At 41.4% G+C, this 21,892-nt stretch overlaps 1 protein-coding gene and 1 long non-coding RNA gene across 3 annotated transcripts in view; one reads left to right on the forward strand and one right to left on the reverse strand.

Moving 5' to 3' along the window:
- The window catches only part of LOC128872915 (uncharacterized), a 233,369-nt gene extending 214,498 nt beyond the window's left edge, over positions 1-18,871 (reverse strand). Inside the window, exons 1-3 of one of the 2 annotated variants that reach the window (XM_054116101.1) lie at positions 17,739-18,871; positions 7,555-7,632; positions 6,283-7,485 (exon numbers count right to left, since the gene is read on the reverse strand). In XM_054116101.1, the coding sequence (XP_053972076.1) occupies positions 7,061-7,485; positions 7,555-7,632; positions 17,739-17,841 (606 nt within the window). In that variant the 5' untranslated portion in view covers positions 17,842-18,871 and the 3' untranslated portion in view covers positions 6,283-7,060. Of the gene's footprint in view, positions 1-6,282; positions 7,486-7,554; positions 7,633-14,451; positions 14,565-17,738 lie in introns of those variants that run through there. The other variant, XM_054116102.1, reaches the window with a different exon arrangement.
- On the forward strand, positions 1,119-6,193 carry LOC128872917 (uncharacterized). The gene is made up of 3 exons (XR_008456275.1): positions 1,119-3,692; positions 4,880-4,996; positions 5,067-6,193. It is a non-coding gene; the product is annotated as an uncharacterized LOC128872917 (long non-coding RNA).
- Positions 18,872-21,892: the final 3,021 nt, after the last annotated feature.

Below are 21,892 nucleotides of genomic sequence, written 5' to 3' on the forward strand. Positions count from 1 at the left end.
TTCGATACGTTCTCCCTTTTTTCGGGCTGGTCAATAATTGCAGAAAGTTCGTCCACATGTTTGGATCTAACAGAAATACAGGTGCTCGATCGAAGCTGTTGAAATTCGACGCTATTTACGTGAAAAATTAATCCTTTAATCACCATACTCGACGCTATTTGTTTTCCACGATACTCGAACTTTGTACGGAATAGCCATTGAACAAAATTTTGTATACTTCTTCCCACCGATAAAATTTCATAAACATATCCTGATGAGCAACGTACCGATTTCGAAATTTGTTGGTCATTTATATCGGGTGATGCTATTAATATTTCCATGATTACGTGTTCGCCGAGACTCGTGGCATGGATTAAAACGAAACAGCGAAGAATGGAACGTAAATTGGTAAATATGGACTGTCAATATGCCTATCGATAACCGTTAACGCGAACCAGCGAGCTCCGATGTCGTGGTAAAAAAAAAAACAATTCCTATTCGGATTTTACCGAGATTCGATACTTCTGTGATATTCGATATGCGATCGGATAGCACCCATATAAATAACTGCGTTTAAAAAAGATATTCGAAAAAATTCGACTCTGTATTTGGTTACACTTATGGGGGAGGATTACTTCATGAACATATTACAATTATTAGAAAGATCGGACACAAATTTTTTTAAACGTTATCGCGATTTTTAAATCGCACCATCGCAAGATTTATTCAAATATCCTAGTTTAGAAAGTAACATTTCGAGAAAAAAAATTGCAACTTGACCTAGATAAGAATTTTTGTCAAAATTCCTGCTAAACAGGAAGCATGAGATGAAGTATCCAAAGAGGTACGGTTTTGGCAACTCTCCCCAATTTCAAAACGATCGATGAGTGTCTTTTTCCTTTCGCTCTTGCCCCGTTGCCTCATCGGGGATTCTATTTTCGGAAAAGCCCCGACGATGGCGGGAATCCCTCGGATCCTCGTCGATATAACGGAAGAAACGAAACGATATTTAAAGGCCAGCCAAGACGAAATCGATTTCCTGCCAGTCGGTGGTTGCGCGACTAGACGGTCAGACATCTTCCCAGAGACGTTCTCCGCTGGCCTCATAAATGAGTCAGCTTGCACTCCATTCGTAAGTCAGAAATAAAAACGGTCAGGTTGTAAAGCACCGGGTGCCCGTGCGGTCCAGGAACCGTGCAACGTTATCACTTACAATCTCTATCGAGAAATATCGGGGAAAGTTACGCGGTTGCCGAGAAAATCGTTTCTGGATTATACAGATTTATTTGCGCCTCCCAGACTTGTACGCTTCGCGAAACATCACGTTGCCAAAGCAACGTGAATTTATTATAGACACGCGGACAACGCGCGAAAACACAAATCACGTAAACGTAACGAAATGGGGGCTTCATCGCGCGAATAATAATAACGAGTATAAATGTATCGGAACATTAAGAAATTGTCAATAACATTTTGCGATGGAAATAAAATTAATGATACGTCGAATTTACGGGCGTGTTTTTCGTCTGTGTATTAAGGTAATTATCGCGTCCATCGATTGCGATTGCGTTTCGGTAATGCGACGAGATATTATCAATAACTCCTCCATTGTTGGAGTAAATTACGCGAGAAAATTGAGCAACACAGGCCGTTTTTATTACCATTTTCCATCCATCGTTTCATTCGCGTAATCCACTATTATGTTTTCTAATTTGAAACGAGTTCCTAAAGTAACATTTTCGAAAGCTCCGATTTAAATTCATGTAAATTGATACTGAAATCCCCGCAATTCTCAAGACGCCATCTAAAGAAGCTTCCGCATTCTCCGTACGCGCCCTTGGGAACCACGGTCCCGACACGCAGTAAAATGTAACTTCGAATCGAGCCCCCGATACCGCAATGCGTAAGAAAACCACGAAGCTCCGTCTGACCTACAATGCAGGCCACAAGTGAGAAAAGTGCGATTTGGAAATAATTAAGGACAGCCCCGAGAGTTGAGACTGGAATTAGTTGAAAACCATTCGAGATGCCGGAGAGCTAGATTCGCATTAGCGCTACCAGAGAAAAGTTTTCAATCCGCGGAACACACATTCCAGGGAATGGCCGACGAAGACGCGGGGAAAAGTCGGAGATGGAGCAAAAATCTCCCAGGACCTAGTAGCTGGATGCAGCACGGCTGCATTCTGACAGTGACGTATACGAACTGTGCCACGGTGGCCGGGGGACCTAAATTGTTTCGAAGTAAATAGCGCAACGGGAGCCTCGGTGGCTAGCAAATTGCATCCACGGCACTTTAGGACGATATCCTCCTACGCCCCTTTCGTAACGACCCCTCAGACCGGTCTGCAATTTATCTGGCAACGGATGACCACCGCTGCAATGCAAGCTCGTTCAGAACCTGTATTTTAATGCGTTGCAAGCGGCAAGAATTTCCTTTAATCATCCCTGGAATTTTATTTGCTCCCATTAATTACGTTAAAAAACCGTTATCTCGAACAGGTGCCCTACCTCGCTCCGACATCGCCAAATATTAGGTCATCCCGTAAGTTCCTGCTGCAGACTATGCCGATATTTAATAAAAAATTACAGAAATTTTATAGTGACGGTATAATGACTATGTGAAAAAGATGGGAAGATATTACGAAATGAGAGAGATTATCTTTTTCTATAGCACCTAAGGATATGTCACACTAATTTGAGTAGCAGAAGAATAAGTGTCATGAACTTTTAGGACGACCTAATACATCACGCGTGGGCGATAAATACTAAGGGTGGACAGCGCACTGCATCGTCGAAGACGCTACGTCTAGTCGTTTGCTTGGAATTTTCGAATACTCGTCTGTTTCATATTTTATTTACAATGCTCTTCATTTCTCACGCTCTTGAGGCGTAACTGCGCCGCATACCCGCGAGTAAATGAATAGAACGCTCTTTATTGCGTTCAGCGTTGACGCCTATGATTTACGCGTAATACGTCGGTACCATTTACATCCTCTTGGAGAGTAATTTGCACGGAAAGCTGCAGCGATACAGCAATGCAGTGGGAGTGCAGGTGCGAGATGCTAACCGTGCGCTAACGTTAAATCAAATATGTATCAGGAACGGGTGGGTAGGTATTAGCCAAGAGAGATACATCTGATTAATCCTTAAGTGTGCTAAAATGGCGGTAATTGCCGATAATTATTGAGGCGAGTCGTATTAATTAAATATCGCGAACTCTGCTGTAAATGCGATCACTAAAATAATAATCTTAACGAAACGGAAGAAAAGAGTCAAAGTTGCCAGAAAAAAACAAGAAATATAATTACCACGATAACTTCGGCGATAAACAGTCTTTAAATTTTCTGGCACCACAGCTTCGAAACCGTTCAATAAAGGCACGAAGATGCTCTTTGGGGGGAGCTGAGTGGAGTGGGAAGGACGAAACTACCCGAAACTTCCGTAACGACTAATCTGATCCAGAGAGTAGCAATGCAGCAAGACGCAAACGAAACTAACGCAGCTATAATTGCCGCAACACCGTCGTGCACGAGTTATAGCGAACGGAGAAGCATACCATGAATCCACAGTGAGCGTCGCGATGTCTCCTTCGGAAGCGAAGGAGAGGCGGACAGAGAGTCACCAAAGAGCCACGCAACTAAACATGTGTATTGTCATCAGATGGTTTGGTACAAAGCAAAAGGACCACCTACGGGGACATCGCGACATGACAGGTGAGAGACACCTGAAATTAATTCGGCGAACCCGCACGGCGGAACTAACCGTCTCTAAACTGACTACACGTTTCGTCAGTATCTGCGCTTCACCTCTAGAATCGTTTAACCGACGGTTAACCGAAGGTATGATACTCAACGCATAGCTTTGACTTGTAGTAAAATAAAGTAAAATGAAGAATTCCTTGGTTCTATTCCTTATTGACATAATGGTCAACGCGGACTATTATATGAGCCGTTCATTGCACGAATCGATTAACTCCGTGCGACGAAATAATGCAAATTACTTTTTAAAATTCCCTTTACAATATAAATTCAAATAAATATTGAACAAAGTTCTTTCCTTTTCAGGATAGTTATTATAAATATAAAAGGTTATGACTATACCAAGTGCTTTGACACTAAATATAAGATCTTTCAAAAAGTGGAGTTAATCGATTTCTGCAGCGAACGGCTCATATGACATCAATATAATTAGCCTTATCTTGATGCTATAATTTAAAAATGTTATCTATTATTTGCTAAATTTGTTTCATTCCGCTTGCATCGAGAAAGTGTTCCATCGAACGCGAAATGTTGTCTACAAGTACCCACAAATGCCATGAGACAACAAGTTGGCTCTTATCATTTACTAAGCGCCATACCACTTTAGTCGCAGGGTTATGATAAAGTTAAGAACTTATTCGCGCCGCAACTTCCGCGATTTTGCAGTCGCGTCGACTATAACTGTGTAAGGAACTTTAACTCGACCTCTTAAATTCCCTTTGTACGGAAGACTCCGCGATAACCCATTTCCCTTACTTTGTCGCCAGCTCGCGATATGCATTCTATCGTCAGTGCTCGTGAAAAATCTACTGCGCGTCACTATTAACGCATTTCACCTCGGGTACTTAGCAACTAATTGAACCTGGTGCATACTCTGGCAAAAAGAGGAAGTAAAAGTCATTTGCAGTTACTAGTAGCAGTAACATTTTCTGTTATTATTAGGAGTGGAACGTCAGCTTCGAGGTCTCTTGATCTTTTAAAAAGATTTATTTAACTTTAATCCAGGATCTGTGTCCACCTAGAGCTAAGGGTTCAGCAGTTCCCTTTGCGGCTCTAATATTCCACGATATTTGTGTCCAAAAAATAAGAGATTTGAAACATAGAACAGAGTTCCTAATCCAAGAATGGTGTTTTGTTTCCAGCTGGTCGGTTCTCGTCGTTCTTGGTTAAACTACCCCCTACAATCTCGGGATTGTAACAACACTCTAACCCCTCGCCTCGACTAAATAAATGCCTCATTAGTCTCAACGTACAAGAAGGTACGCGGTCGCGAGTCGCCCTCTTTGTCATCAGTTAGCACGTTGTCTTTCGACAATTTTTACTTTTCAGCCTGGGAAGAATGTGGCGGAATACTTATCCATATAGAAGTTTCGAATATCAAGAGAGAAATAAACAACGCGAACAAATCAATTACGTTAGTTTATTCGTCATTTATTGTATAATCAGTCAAGCATTTCTGGTCCCACAAATTTTGCGAGAACCCTCGAGTCAACTATAGAAGCCGCAATGTCACGAGTAACGTAACGCCGATTCGAATCTGTGACATGGAGATTGGCCAAGTCAAAGGAAACCATTTTTGGCAGAATTATTGGAGTCCGTCCAAATTAACTATTTCACCGCGCTGTTATGCCCCGACTCGGAACTTTCGAATTATTACGAGCTTTCTTAGCTTTATGAACAGCGTTGAAGGGTTATTTTCAGTCGCTGGTTTCAAACAAAAATCTACTTTCTACTACAGTTTCTACGATTTTTATTTTTATTTGTAATTTTGCCTCTCGTTAAAGTATAATTGAGGTTATTAGTCCACCATCGAACGATCCCATAACCGTACTCAACAATCTTACATTAAAATTTCAAACTACACGCTTTTACGGTTCTCGCGCAAAAAAAAAATTGTACGAAGAACACCTTCCTGCTCTCGAAAAGGAGAATTAAATTGATCATCGTGCGTTTATACGCTTCCCGCTGTATCATTGAAATTAATGAATTGTCTGCGCATTTAGAACAGTGGAGGTGAAAGAATTTCCCAGCAGACGAAGAAAGATACTCTTGTTTACGACCGCGGCGTTCATAACGGACAGAGGAGATGAATATTCATGAAGACGGGGGCCCGTATATCAAGGTAACACCAATTGCGGTTCACTACAAGCGTTTCGCGTCTGCACGCGTGTATTTAACTTAACGAGCCGGTGCACCCTCGGCAATTTCTACGTTTCTAACTCCATTCCCAACAAATTAACTGCGACGAATCGAAGACGCCGCTCCACGGGCCAAACGAAACTCTCGAGCAAAAAGTAGTACCGCAAATTGAAGTTTAGGTTGAATCGCATCGCGTACGAACTCAATTAACCCGCCAAACCATTACCTCTTCTTTAAAATTGAATTTTACTTTCATCACGTTGTAGTCGAAGATATAAACTAAACTAACTCATTACGCGTTAGATTTTTCCAAAATATAGTTTCATTCGAAAATATGAAGTTAACTCATTGAACATAGGTTTGATATTTTTAAATAAATGTTTCATTATAACTATGAACACGAATAAACTTTACACTTGTGTGTATTTATAATGAAGTATTTACTTAAAAATATCAAAGACGCCTAGCAACGTCTAATACGTTATTTAGCACCTGAATCGGAAACGAGCATGATAAGGGCTCCGAAAACCATCCAGGAGAGGTGAAATCGCAACTCGTCGATTCTTTGAGGAACCGGAAAGAGAGACCCGGCGCTGACTCGGCGAATCATCACTCCCTGAATGACATATCGTTTCCACGAAGATTGTAAAACAAGATCCACGACGGCGATTGTTATCGCGGACGGCAGAAAAAGGAGAAATAACGGGAGGAGAATTGGAAATGTTTCGCGTGACATTTTCTAGTTTCCTTTCTACGGCCATACTCCTCCCAATAACCGCCCGCCGTTACCTTGTAGTTTCCCTTGTCACAAGGGAGATACCGACATTACCGTTCTGTGGAAATCAAGGCTATACATCTTGGTTCCTCCGAGCGGTGCAGCATGCATCTGCCTGTAAGCCTGATTCCAAGAGCAAACCGCACATTTGTCGTGATTCCCATCTTTCTAATTTGGAAACGCTGCCCACGTCGCTTTGTAACGTTCAAGAATGGATAATGAGAAGGAACGATCGTCGAAATTGAAAGGGTCGATCTACAATTTCGTTACATATAATTTTCAAAAGGAACGATTCGTTTTTTTACTCGGGCAAACCGTTGTTTATCTCTCGTTATTCGAAGTTGTTTATCGAGACGAGAATTTTGGCCATTCCTGGATGAAAAGCAACGCGATGGCACCGCAGTCATATTCAACAGCACCATTTCTCATAGGACGCTATCGTTCCAATCGTTGTACCAAACGGGCACACAACCATGCAGCGCACACGAACGAGGGAAATTCGCGCGTGTGCATCCACTGCAATGGGGAGCAATGCGGCTTGACCGATCACCGACATCGCTGCCGTGTTTTTCTTGACTCGTAAAGCCCAGCCAAGAGGCAAACAATGCGATCGCTTCCAAGAATTACTCTTCTCGAACTTTACCGAGCCTCCTGTAGCCAGTAATATCCGCGTCATTTCCGACGGTTGATGCAAGGAAAATATTTTTCGGGGCGTGCGCTCCACGCGAGATACGAACGCAAAGTTCAGGTAGCGTAGCGACGAGAACGCCAATGGAAGAGCGATGGTGTTGGACGTACGACCATAATATTCTTCTTTCGAACGGTTATTGGTTCCTACGACGTGCTATTCGTCAACTCCTCGGAATGGAATTACGTTCCTGTCGAGACTAGCGATATTCCTACCTGTGTGCTTTCTTGTGGGACGATACGCGACATCTGTGATGATTTCGATGCTGTACCCCACAAACTGGTCGCACTCACCTGTAACACGAGATGTATAAATTACTTTGTTGATTCTTTTTTTTGCGGGGGGTTGAATATATTCTATTAATGTAGGAAGAGGAAAAGGTTAAACTTAAACAAAGAAGTATATAATACTTGGACTTATAACTCACAATGGACATACTTCGGTCATTTTGTGGGTGATTATCTACTAAAATATTTTCTTTCAAATTTTAGAGGACTACTAACAAGAAGCTATAAAAATTATTTTTCCAAGTACTGAAAACTACGCACCAGCAAATAATGTCAGGGCAATAAAGTGGCATCATAAAACAAATATTAAATGGGTACCTTGAACGCAAGCGAACGCCAAGCTTCACCAGTTTTATCTTTTTATGACTCTGGGCAGTAAAAAATAGCATAACTCAGGTGACCTTATTGTTTTAAGCGACCAAAATAACCAAAGCATTTTTTTTTTTTATGAAACACGAATTATATAATTTCATTCATTCCCAGTTATAGTGGATTACAACAAGAAATGCATTAGTATATTTGAAAATCGTGTGTACGAGAATACATAATTGAGTAATATTCCACGCGATGGATTAGGCGCATCGTCGCAGCTGCTTCAGTAGTCTGCGCGCAGACATAGCGCGACGCGAAGTTTGCTTTCGAACAATTAGCGGTTTTATCACTTCGCAGCGTGGTATAACCGCACACACCCCATCCCTCCGTCTCGCGACCGCTGCACTAATCCTTACACTGCAGTTCTAGTGCAACCAGCGTGGATCTATCTGCGCGAGAATCAAACAAAATTTGCCGAAAATTTGTTCGAAGATTAACGCCAACTACCTTCAACGCAACCGAAGAGTTGGACCATCCCACAAACTGTGAAATACTGGAATAACAATGGAAGCTCGTAATTTCCTTCTCGCTCTGAATAAAATTGGATTTGTACTACTGATTCTTTGATAAGAGTTGTACCTACGCTATCGTAATAATTAATTCCAGAAACAAGCGTTAAGGTAAGGTATGAGATTAAACATCAAATAAACTATTATTCCATTAAATGTGCTATGTTCTCATATTATAGCGCAGGCAAGAAATGATAACCAGAATGTTTCAGTATCATCTATGTAACCGTATCTACAAATTTGAAATGGAAATCCAGTTACAGCTACGCGAATTGACAAAATTAAGTAAAATTGAGAAAGCAAGGAGGAGTCTCTCATTTTTCCATAGCACCGAGTGTCCTTAACGCGATGAATAACGGATTTATCGTGAAGGAGCTGGCAATTTCGGTTAGGTAAATAGATTCTTAGGGAGCTAAATACCAATAAATTTCTAACGAAGGAGCGTTCAAGGGAAGTGGAGGAAATTAAAATCGAATTTAACGACATAAGTTATGAAGATTGCGATATCGACACAAAGGAAGCAACGATCCTCTTACTGCCTCAAATAACTTTATCCCTGACCTATTTTCATCGTTTATGAGGTTGCACGAAGTGAATCCATCGAACGATGGCGTCAAAGGAGAACGACGTTATATCCGGGTGAGAGGTAATGAGATCTCTCTTCCCGATTGTCCCGGAAATGGACGACCGGAGACCAAGACAGAAATCACAAACGACCCCCACGTTTCAGCGTTAAATATACTTCCGTCTTTTTCATACTAAAAGCACAGTCTCCGATATCACCGTGTCACGTGTACTGCGAGCAAATTTTTGAAAGATATCATCAAAGAGGATCGTGCCCTCTTAGCTGGTCTTCATTTACATTTGAATTTCAATAGACGGGAAGCTTTCAACGATCAACTAATGTAGATCAACTTTTGTAACCTTTTCAGACCTAGAATACATAATTGAGAACACAACTGAGTAATAAGACTCATACATCACCGACACTATCGCTTAGGGCGAATGTCTTTATTTGTGAACATGAATTTTTATTTCGTTCATACTAATTTTAGTTAACCCTAAAAATGGAATTACATTAGTACGAGGACAAAAAGTAATTCAGGTCTGAAAGGGTTAAACGCGGAAAGTTCGGAAATTTCCGTGAACGTATCTAAAGCTTGTCAGGGTTTATTGGGGGACTCGTCGATGGTAAACGACTATAATCTCACCCTCTGGTTCCACCAGATCAAATCCAGGTGGTTAACTGTTTCGATTAGCGAAGTAATTTCCGCGAGAGAAAGACTATGCAGATGTTTGGAAGCGTTTCTGTTTAAAAACGGAACATCGAGCGTCACTTTTGACCTACATTGTACTATCGCGGGACCATACAATACGAATTTATGGATCTCCGACGTTACCTGCACAGCGGAGGGCAAAGTAATTAGGTCCCCGGTCTTACAGTTTCCTCGAAAATGGAAGACGGAACTGAGGCGTAAGATAATCGACAGCGAAATACCGCAGAGAAACCTGTAAAAAGTAGTACCTCCTCACGTGCGCCACGAATGCCACGCAACGGGTGTCCTACATGTACCGCGTGTAAAAAATATATTTCGCGGTGAAATGAAAGGAACCTGACCGAGTCGAGAGACCGGTTAAAAAATTCGTCACGGAATTCATTTTAATCTCGTAACTTGGGATCAATTTTTTTTTATTACTCATGCCTGCTCTGCTCTGCGGAGGGAATAAAAAGTTTAAAGGAGCCGTGTCCCGCGGACGAATAACTTTAATGGAGAAGATTTAAAAAGTTCTGGGGTATCAGAAACAACTTGAAATTGTGGCTTGACAAATTAATAGATTTCACCTTTATTGTTTTCTCAGTAACTGCAGAATTAAATAGTGGATAAGTATCGCCTAGTTATTTTCACATATTAATTACCTATACAACTGCATTATTATTAACCCATTCAGACGTGAATTATTTTTTTTTCTCGTACTAATAAAATTTAATGTTTGAGGTTAACTTTGACTAAAATTAGTATGGAAAAAATAAAACAAAATCCTAATAATCTAGTTTTCGAGGAAAACTGGTCTTTCTAAGGACATTCGTCCTAAACGATAGTGTCGGTAATGTATGAGTCAATGATGTATTTTTCATATTTAATCAAGTAGTGGATTTAAAAAGAATATACCAGACCCGTCTGAAATTCGCGCGAAACGCTGGTTGGCATACAGAACGAAGACGCCGGAGAAACTTTTCGCGAAGTTTACTCTTCGCGATTCAGAAATTATTCCGGCGTTTGCCGAACCGCGGGTGCTTCAACATTTGCACAAAGATCACGTACAAAAACGATCAAAGAATTGGCCGGGTCAACCGCCTGGCTGGAAGAATCGAACGCAAGTTGGCGAAGTTCAAAATTTATTCGTCCCTCGAGACGAATGCTCATTAAACAAAACTTTTTAACCTCCATCGATACGAATTTCTTGCCGCCCCGTCACGCGCCATTCACTTTATTTGCATCTAACTGTAAACTGCGAATTAATCTGGGTCAACTGTACTCCACATTCGAAGAAGAAAAAGGCACGGTGTGGCGCGAAAAATTCTTCCAAAAATTCCAAGTTCCTCGGCCACCGCGGTGGAAACAAATTTCACCTCCCCAAACTTTCGAGAACACTACCAGTTGCGAAACAAATTCCATTTAGGAAGAAGTTATAAACACAACCAACCTGACAGGCAGAACGCTCGGCGAGTAGACTGCAACAGTTCGTTAACCGAACATCCCCTCGATCTCTTCTTCGAGGAAACGGGCTACTTCTCGACTTAGCTGTTGAACTTTTTGATGAAACGATAGTGCTGCGCGAGGCGTTAATGTAAACCGATGTAAACTGTCGAGTAAAGGAATTAGAGAGAATGGATTCGTTGATCATTCGACAGTAGAGGTACTAGGCATAAGTTTCTTTGAAAATTCAATATTCCAGACAACGTTCAACAAAGAACAGATTATTAGGTCATCCCATAAGTTCGTGCTGCAGACAGAGTCAATATTTAATTAAAAAATTACAGAAATTTTATAGTGACGGTAAAATGAGAGAGATTACCTCTTTTTTATAGCACTTAAGAATATGTTTCACTAATTTGAGTAGCAGAAGAATGAGTGGCATGAACTTGTGGGACGACCTAATATACGCGTTCCGTCCTCTATATTGTCTGTATTCATAAGTGCGTTTGGTTGTTTACTCGCAGACATACAAAGGGTACGTCTACGAAAGAATATTATGAGAATCATCACGTGTGGATGAAGTTCAATAAATTCATCCAGCTGGAAATTTCTCCTGACACAAAACGATCGTGAAACTGGAACATCGCGAGCAGTTCAACAATTAAACGTTTGCCTTTCGCGAACACGAGAAACGAAACAAAACGTAGCCCAAAGAGTACGATCCCGCGAATGCAACCGTGCCATTGGAAAGAAATATTTTAATACCTGCCCCGTTAACCCCCGGGGGCGGTATTAAACCCGCCGATGCGAAGACATGAAACGGGGAGGCCCGTGAACAAGGGAAAAGCTTTGTCGGCTTTGACGACGAAAATCCAGCCTGTAATGAACACGAGAAACATTTCCTGTCGGAAAAAACAAGTCGGAAATTTTGCTACAGGATAAAGAAGTACTTCGATCGTGGAAAACATCGCGCCACGTCCACGTTCCTATTATTTTCTGATCAAATAACGGAGGTGGCCGCAATTCCAATTTGGATTGTTTCGTCTGTACGAATGAATAATATTGAACCATCAATTCCGGCTCCATTGTTACAGACGACGCGCTTGTATAACTTGTTTTCGCACCCAGCAACGTTACGCTCAACCTCGTCATTGCGAAGCACTTTGAACTTTGGAACAAAATGCCTACGGTAGTATAATTCTCATTAGCATTGTAACGCACGCTCCTTACATCCCCGATAAACAGTTTAAGTGCTAAGTTTAATTAAACCTTGGGAAATCGAGTCGCCGAGTAACTTTTCCTTGGCGCGAATAGTTCTTCGGTCTATAGCTCTCGTCTCACTCGAAGCGAATTCGAAATTCAATTACAGAAAGTAACAGACATAGAAGCTACATGCGCGAAGAAAATGGATTGCCTATGAGGAGGAGTAATGGTATAAATGTATTTGTAGTATGGAATACTATAAATATACTTTTCCGACGTTTATTCAGCATTTACTATACTTTTCAAATGACGTGAAGAAGAAGGGAATTTCCAATTAATGTTTCAGTGTTCCAAGAATCTTATATCCTCGAACCTGCGATTTTCCGAAAAAAGTTACATGCGGGCCCGTCTCAAATGGTACTTACACCAGGGAAGAGCATTTATCGTGCGCCAAAGAACAAACTGAAAGGGAGAGAAAGACAAGGTATGCCGAAGACGACGCCAGAGCCATCGTTACTCAAAATAGTTCCATCACCGTGCGCGGCGTAAACGTTAACTTTCTTTCCCCGGGAAGGGAGAAGAAGTAAACTCCTATTCTTCCCGGGCAGCGAGGTGAGACGAGACGAGCGAGGACAAGCGGAGCCGAGGCGGGCAACCGCATTTACAACGATAAAAGATGAATGCGTCGCAAAAAGGGATCGCAAAGTTTAAAAGTGGCGCTTTCCATGCGGAAATGTATTTACGGCGGGGGCCAGGGGCCGAGGAAATCGAAAGAAGAGCACCGGGAGGAAGCAGAAGGCCTCGTCGGGGGAACCGAGCGAACAGGAAGAGGAACAAGAAGAGACAGATCGATGCAACGGCTCGTATAGTAGCGTCCATCGTTCGCTCGGAAGCGATGGGAAAATAGAGGAATGTAGCGGATTGTATATCTACAGAAGTTGGAGAACATAAAATGATCTACAATTTAGGATGATCTGTTTCCAACTGTTAAACGAGAGTTGTTCTGCGATGATTTAAAGTGCCATGTCTTGGTACTCAGCTGGGCCAAACGTTACCCTGAATGTATTTCTAGATTAATTATACAAGTTTGCTTGTTTAATTCGTATCCAAGAACCATTTTATAGCTACAAAAGCACAAGGTTTGCAATACAACAAAATGTGAAACAATAATTTTAATTATTGTTACAAAAATAACTTGAAATTTTCTGAATATAACGGAATCCTCCTCCTTTCTCATTACACCTAAGAGAATTCATTCCTTCTTTCACAATAATCACCAAACATCTGCATCCCTACATTAAAAAAATATACCAAAAAGAAGAAGAAATCTTCTCAGCTGCAATATTCGGCAAACGAGCATCCATTTCTCTTTACTCAAAAAAATAAAAAAAACATAATGTAACGTATTTTTCAACCCAGCCACCCTTCGCGCCATCCCCTTTCTCGTCTGGTCTCTTCTTAGACGGTAACCACAAGTGCCTGGCTGCGGGCGTTACTTCATTATCCGACGAAAGAAAAGCCGTGCACGCTTGTAAAGTGAATCGTATCTCTCCAATTAAACTTTTGTTGCCCGCGAACGATCGCCAAGCTCGCTCGTTTACACCGACGCCTTCCTCGCCGACAAACGGATGTAACCTCCTGTTTGGATTGTTGGGGGACCGTCTACGTTCTTGAAGGTGCTAGTGAAACGTGGAGTTACGTTCGCGGAAGCTGTAACACGGAGAGAAGGTTGAACGCTCTGTCGAGAGTCGTAATCTCGAGGCTTCTTCCGTGCCTTCTTTCGACGCTATTTTTGTGATCAACGATGGCGGTGAACTGAACCCTCGTAGTATTAAATTACCAGTCCGAAAGTTTAAGTACTTGTTAGTTGTGTCGATCAAGAACTCGAGACGACAATAAAACAATAACTTGCCACAAAGACTCCAAGTGTATATCTGTTTATAACAAAATCACTGCCCCCCTCCCTCCCCACACACACACACACACACACACACATACCAGTATTTACATTCCTTCTCGATGCAATTAAAACTATCACCTACAGTTTCGTCTGGCGAAAACACCGAACCGAAGAGCCTCAGACATATCAGTTTTTCGCAATGTGGCGCAAGGTTATGTCACCGTCTGCCAACTATGTATGTATGCAGCAACAAATCGTTTCAACGATAGAAACAGAGGCTCGGCCAGGACTCGACCGAGGAAGGAACTCGCCGATCGTTTGTTCGTCGCGCTGACCGACAATGTCGGACAAATTTAAATTGGTCCGGTAATTTTCAGCTTTGATGCTTGTCCGTGACACAATAATCGTCGGATCGGGCGTGTATCACCGCGGGCCAAGCGGGAAGACAGTGACAAATGGAGGTTAAAGAGGTGGACGAGAGAAACAGGCCACGCAACGTGGAGCACCTTGCCACTCGAATTTATTTCTGAACACCCTGAGGACGACGTCACTAGATGACCAGAATAGCGGGCATCTACGTCATGTCTGGGTAACCCCGAGCGAATTTCGAAGACAAACGCACGAGACGAGGAAGGAGGATACGATAGGAGAGGAAACGAAGATAGAATCGGAGGAATGGACACACGCCGCCTGGCAGAGGAAGCGATCGACACGCTGGCGAGCCGGAGGAATGCAGAGCTTCCACATGCAAAGATTAGTGGCGCCAGTTTCCTTAAATATGGTAGAATCATCTCGATCCGATACTGGCGTTACTGATCGTTACACTAGAGAAGTACAGACCAAGTGTCATATTCCGTCTTCATTCGTAACCCTTTCAGACCTGAATTATTTTTTTTCTCGTACTAATGTAATTTAATCTTTAGCCTTAGCTAAAAGTAGTATGAGAAAAAAGAAAAAGAATAATTCTAATAGTGTTTCCGATGAGAACTGCACTTTCTTCACGTGCACAAATAAGGGCATTTACCCTAAACGATAATGTCGGTAATTTTTAAATTTTGTGTCCTCAATTGTGGACGCCAAGTTTGAAAAGATTAAAGAGAAATCATCTAATTCTAAATCATATAATCATTTAATTAATGCAACGGAGATCCACCAAATTTTTATGCAATTTCTGCATATGGAAATGTTGCAGAACAGAGAGAGGAGTGGACAGGATCAGGTACTCGAGGACACGAAGGACTCGCGACGAACGCCTGAACCGCGAAGAATTCAAGCGGACAACCGGCATAGTTATCGCCAATCCATTCGTCAAACACTGTCTGGGATTCTTTGCAACGCTAATGCAACAGGCGCTGACTGCGTCAAACTTTTAACGATGCCAATTTATTCGCTGAACTCCGTCTGGAATCCCGACGGTCTGACCGCCAGGTGTGTCCCAGCGGTTCGCGATGCCAATTTTTATCGGTTAAATCTTCAGTCTCGGGATTTTCCGTTATGCTAATTCGCCTGTCGAGAGCTTCCTAAGACTTACCACGGTGCCAATTTGCTCGCTGAATTGTGCTTGAAATTTTGGATCAGCTAGGCGTACACTCCGCGACAAGACGATATTGGACGCTTTTTATATTTTAATGTAGCACGTTTGAGATTTTGATGTTCACGATATTTTCTAAAAATCTAATCTGCTCGTATGAAGAACAAGTACCGATGACAGTTGAAAAGTCAAGTTCTAATACGCTTAAACCAACAATGAAACCCTTCTTTCCTGATAAAATGTGTATTTCTTGTACACCTGCTTTTAACATGTACCTTTTAATCTGAATAAACGGTACTATTTTGAAATCATAAATAATGTGAAATGCAAGTAACGTAGGGGAGTCCGATAATTTTATCACGGAATGTACGGTCGAAAATCTTGACCGCGTCCGAAGGTTTCTGTGTTCACTATTCGTTATGTAAATTCGTCTCGCGAGCAATTTACTGGTCTCCTGCGATGCGTATGATCTTCGTATCGGATTCGTCGTGTCTAAAGTTTTGATTGGAGCTCTAAAAATTCTGTAAAAGACGTGTAAACTCCATCGCAATAAAAGTATAATAAGACAGCAATTTCTACGGAGTATTTCAACGCTTGCATCGTAATTTAATAGTATTATAGCATCAATTATTAATATGGTATTCATACTTTTTCGCACCTAAACTCCCTATTACATCATTACTCTAGTAGAGTACTGAAACATTTATTATGCTAATCTACTTATCGAGTTGTCCCGCGATAACTATGTCTCTCACACGCGTCCGTTGGATCTTGTGCATTAAACGTGTTAATTTATTCATAGGATTCTGTTTCAAATTTTGGACAGTATTAGTCGAGGCAGACGCTATTTTAAATTATTCGCTGCCTCGATCCAAAACATACCACGAACTATGCCAACCTTTTAATCTACTCGGTTCCGAATCTTTTTCTTTTTGCCTGCTGAATAATGTGCAATATTTAATGCGATAGGCTTCGTTTATGAGTTAGCAAAACGAGCCACTACTTCAGACACGAGGCATGTCGAGAACTCTTTTGCAATAAGAAGTTCGTCTGGCCTTGAATAAGAATAACCGACACAACGAAAAAGACCTCGAAAATCGCTACAAATCATATTTATTTGCAACATTTACGACACTTGTCAAGTTGTTAACTATTTCAAAACTATTCGAAACTTAATAAAACAAGAATGAAACAATTTCTCGCTAATTATGTCAATAAAAAGTTAATAAAAATTTTGTTTGCCTGGCGTTCAGAAATATGTAATTATTATACATTCTACTCATCCGAGCAGTTCATTCCTTGAAAGGCCCAGTTATTAGCCAGACATAAATTTGACCGTAGCAGCCTGCGAGAAACATTCCACCCATTCAGTTATTTCCTAATTAATTAGCTGATTTGGCAGTTGGAATTGCAACTCCAATCTGCAACAAATTCCAGGGAACGTGATACGATGTTATACTGAATCATGTAAATCACGAGTGAGCACAGAAATGGCAGTAGAAATCGCATAACTACTTGCACTAATGCCTAACCCAGTGAAACGCAATTTCGCGCACCCGAAATGCTCGTAAATCCCAGTCAGAGAATAATCGATATCTCGCCACCGTGGAATATTATTGGTTAATGCTTGTTTTTCGTCTACCTTTTAACATCGCGAACTAATTGTTAAAATACTTCAATTGTTCCAAGAACGCAAATTTAATATATAATTTTTGCAGTCTCGAACAACTTATTGTTTATCTTTTTTATACCTTTCGAAACGTAAAACACACAATGATTTGTTTGAAATTACTGAAAACTATTCACCTTTAATACGTAAACAAGCAAACTGTAATTATAATAACTATAATTACAGCTCCGTAAGAACATGCATTTGTGAAATTATAAACACGCATTACCTGCAGTTTCCGAGTACGAGGAATACACGATACTTTTCATCGTAATTTTACGTTGCATCATGTACACGATGGTCCACAAGATAGAAATTACGGGAGCCCACATATTGAATTAAAAAAAAAAACACACAGTTGGTCTCTTATACCAGTCTTTCAAAGAAGAAATATTTCACAAATATTTGCAAACTCTCCGCGTCGCTAAACAGTTTCTGTCGATAATCTCCCGAGTCTGATCTCAGGGATGCATCAGTCCCCTTAATTACGCTCTTGTCACACTTTCAACGTTTTCGAGGGATACTGGAGCTTGTTAGAAAGTGGGAAAAGTATCAAGGGAAAAGCCTGAGAGATCATCGACCGTAGTAGACGCGAAGTGGACTCGGCGAGACACGTCTGAAAAAATCTCGACGAGACACCCCAGATGTCGTCATACGTGTAGACGGCATATAGACAGCGGTCACATTTCCGACATAGTCATGCCGGTGTCGTCATGCATGTGCCACCGAACGTGCACGACATAAATCAAATGCCTCCGCAGTCTTCGGTTAAATTTCTAAAAAGTCTCTTGGTCGCCTCTCCTCGTTGTACCTTCGTTCCCCTCGGTTTATTCTTTTACGAAAACTCTATATCATCGCGGTGACTTGGGTGGATTTGATTGCTCTAGATTGTGTTTTGGTATGCCGAGGTTGCAGCTTTCTACCACATGTGTTTTTAATTTTGTTCTTCAGCTCAGAAGCGATCGTTTCCCTCGGTTAACTCGAGTCCAATATTTTATATCTTTCTCCTTCGTGCTGACATCTCGCATCAAATCAATCGATCTAAACTATATTTTAGTACGTGAAGAATAATATGTCTTGTACCACCTTTTTTTAATTTCCTTCCTTGCCTTGGTAGCATCAATTATTATTTCGCAGGTGCGAACTACTACCATCCCAATCGGAGCGCAACGACTATTTCGCAGTTACTTTTTCTCGTGCGCCGTGACACCGTGACAGAACTCGTGGTTTGTGAAAGATCGTTGGATAATTCTCACGATTATCCGGCTCAATTGGGAATGTACATCTCCAATTTCAGAGGCGACAATGGCGCGCGTTGGCGTCCAGCCAGCGCGCTTACTATTTATTTGTATTGTGACGCCTCTACACGTGGTGGCGGTTCGATGACACCTGACACGGAAAATTGTTCCCGTTGCGAGCCGTGATTTTCGCGTTTCCGGTCGTACGTCGAGCGTCGGGGCTTGTCGGCGATAATTCGTCGGAAAAGTGGCCGTTCCTCTTCGTGGCGTGTCCCCCCTGGGCGAAAAACACACGGAAAACAACGTTTCGCGCAGCTTTTGTCGCCCTACAGGCAAAAAAAACTGATTCGAGCGTTCGACTGACGCACCCGCGACATGCGTGGGCTACGATTCGAGAATCGACTGCTCGAACCTACCCTAAATTTAGCATTCTCGGTTGCCGTCCCACATTAGAAGAATCAACGTGTGTATATGTACGCGACTTCGAGTGTGTTTATATATATGTATATATATATACGCGTGTGCATTTTGGTGAATCGTGTGTCGTGTGTAACAGATACATCGGAACGAGTGAGCGTCGTCAGCGTCGTGTGCCCCACATGCAGATAACATTTATAGCCAGGCGACTTCGTCTAAGTGACCAGTGTACACGTGTGTATTTTTCTCTGTGTGTAAATGTGGACGAGAAGTAATTGTGTAGGTGTACACAAGTGTGTGGTCATGGGTGGTAAAAATATCACCGTTCGTTGGGAAGAGGGAATGGAGGTATGTTCTTATTGGGGGAGGAACAATTAATAGAAGAATTCTTCGCTAGGAGTGAATTTTCAGACGTTTCGTGTAGTTTAGCTTAGGCTCTATAAAAATTACAGACGTGCAGAAGCAAACTAAAGGCAGACGAGTGATTTCGACACGCGAATCGATACCACGAACACCCATCGCGGTCGCCAGACACGGTCTATCGATACTAATTGGCAACAACGACTGCTCATTAACGCCAAATATATCAGTCACTGCGATAGTTATATCGAGCTAACGATGTCCCGCGCGTGTTGACCCTCGTTAAAAATTAATGATGTTTCCCGGAAACTGGAGTGGAAAAATATTCCGGGTATTCGGCAACAGGTGTCAGAGACTTTAAGGGATGACTCTATATACCAAAATAAGACGAAAATCAAGATTAACGAGACTGTGAAAGTTACGCTAACGAAATTAATAATCTGAATTATCTTCCCCGACGAACAAAACCAGTTCACTGAAATTGAATGGAATCCAAGAATGAAAACGGAGCGGATGTCTTGATCAAGCGAGTGTTAATTATTGAAATTCACTGTTGTTAATCCGTGCAGATTTGCGTGCACATGGTACTGGACATTCCCCGGACACAGTTAGGTTTACGACCAGATCGCGTTGCGCGTAGTGTGTGCTACGTGAATAATTCTATCAACTTCCCGAGACTCTGCCGAGATATTAATCGACAATAATCGGTGCAAATCCTCCTCCTGGAGTGCGAACACACTGACCATTAGTACTCGTAATATCATTGAACCGAATATGCCACGGGCTCGTGGCTTGTCTCGTTCCTTCAAATATTCCAGAGTACTCGAAACCCGTTGTAACCAACAAACTACATTAGCAAGACAGCTCTCCTATTTTAGCATAATTTTTACCATTTCATTCCAATATCATTAAACAGCCACAGGCAAACATTGTAAATATGCAGCATCATAAAGTGGATTTAATTTAAATACCAAAGAGGGCTAGAAATATAAACGTCTCTAATAAAATGCTCGTTAAGACATCGTGTGAAATTCAAAGCTACCAGAATACTTATCACCATAATCATGCCACGTTGTGGAATAATTTCTCGTACCGAAATCGACGATTAACGAAAAACGAGGATGCTGGAAACTAGGCTGAGCTTCTTTTAAAGCAAAGGTAAAAAAAAAATTGGTGCATAAAAATGTTGCGTGCTTTGATGAAATGTAATCTTCCTTTGACCACATTTTTTTTCGCCACGAATGCAGCAACACATCACCAAAGCGCGCTCTCGGCGGAAGCGTGTAGATCACATGGTCTTGGTTCTTCAAACGGGAAGTTAAATGTGTTTCACTTGCAAGTATCTCGGAATATCCTTGGTTTTCATATTAACACTTTTTTACGAGGAACGAGGACTCGACTCGAAGTACGTTACGTGACTCTGTACAAAACGGAGTTCAGAGGCACTTTGCTGGCGCATTGTCGCCTTTGGGAAAAAGTCTAGTTGGAGCAAGGAAGATCTCAAGTCATGAAACATTTTCCTCTGTAAAATTACTCTACCTTCGACTCAACCCTGCTGTATCTTCCAAAAAAATAATTCTGATCATAAGTTCTTAAAAACATTCTACAAGAAAAAACGCAAGTGCAACTCTGGAATAATACAATCAAAATGAATTTTAATTTGTTAAAGCATTTCAGGTAAAGTGTACAATATCAAAAGATCCAATTAATACTCAAACCAAAGAATAAATAGCTGAACCTATAAGAAAATATCCTGTTTACCCCATAGAATTTGATCATTAATTAAATCATGTCTTTCCAAGCATTTTATTGTGCTCAAAAATAGAAATGAGGTGATCAATGCTGCCGGAATACAATCAAACGCGTCGCATATTTGATAGCAGTCGGTCCGACGCTGTGCGCAACGCGCTGATATAAAATGAAATCGGAGCAGATCGCTGCAACGCTGGCACAGTGTAAACTTAAACGCGAGTATCGCCAGGGACAATCATTCAGGCCATGAAAATTACCATGCAATTAAATTACAAAACTGTTACACCGGGCACAATGGGCACGTAAACGCGCGCGATTCCACGATCGACGAGATTACGCGTAAAGCATTTGCAACGATAGCGAACGAACGTTGAAGAAATTTTTAAAGCTCGACGAAACGTTAAACAATGGTTTCTTCGTCTCCGGTACGAATATATTACAGAAGATTTGTATAATAAATTTAGTCATTTTTTTATATATTTTATACAGCAGTCCATAGTTTCATGTAATTATAATTGAATTTACATGCATGTATTAATTCGATTCATGTGCTCTTTAATAAGCCATATAAATGTTCTATGTTTATTAAATGTAACTTGCGCCAGATTAATATAGA

This window comes from Hylaeus volcanicus, chromosome 2 (genome assembly GCF_026283585.1).
Source record: "Hylaeus volcanicus isolate JK05 chromosome 2, UHH_iyHylVolc1.0_haploid, whole genome shotgun sequence".
In the NCBI taxonomy this organism is placed as follows: Eukaryota; Metazoa; Arthropoda; class Insecta; order Hymenoptera; family Colletidae; genus Hylaeus; species Hylaeus volcanicus.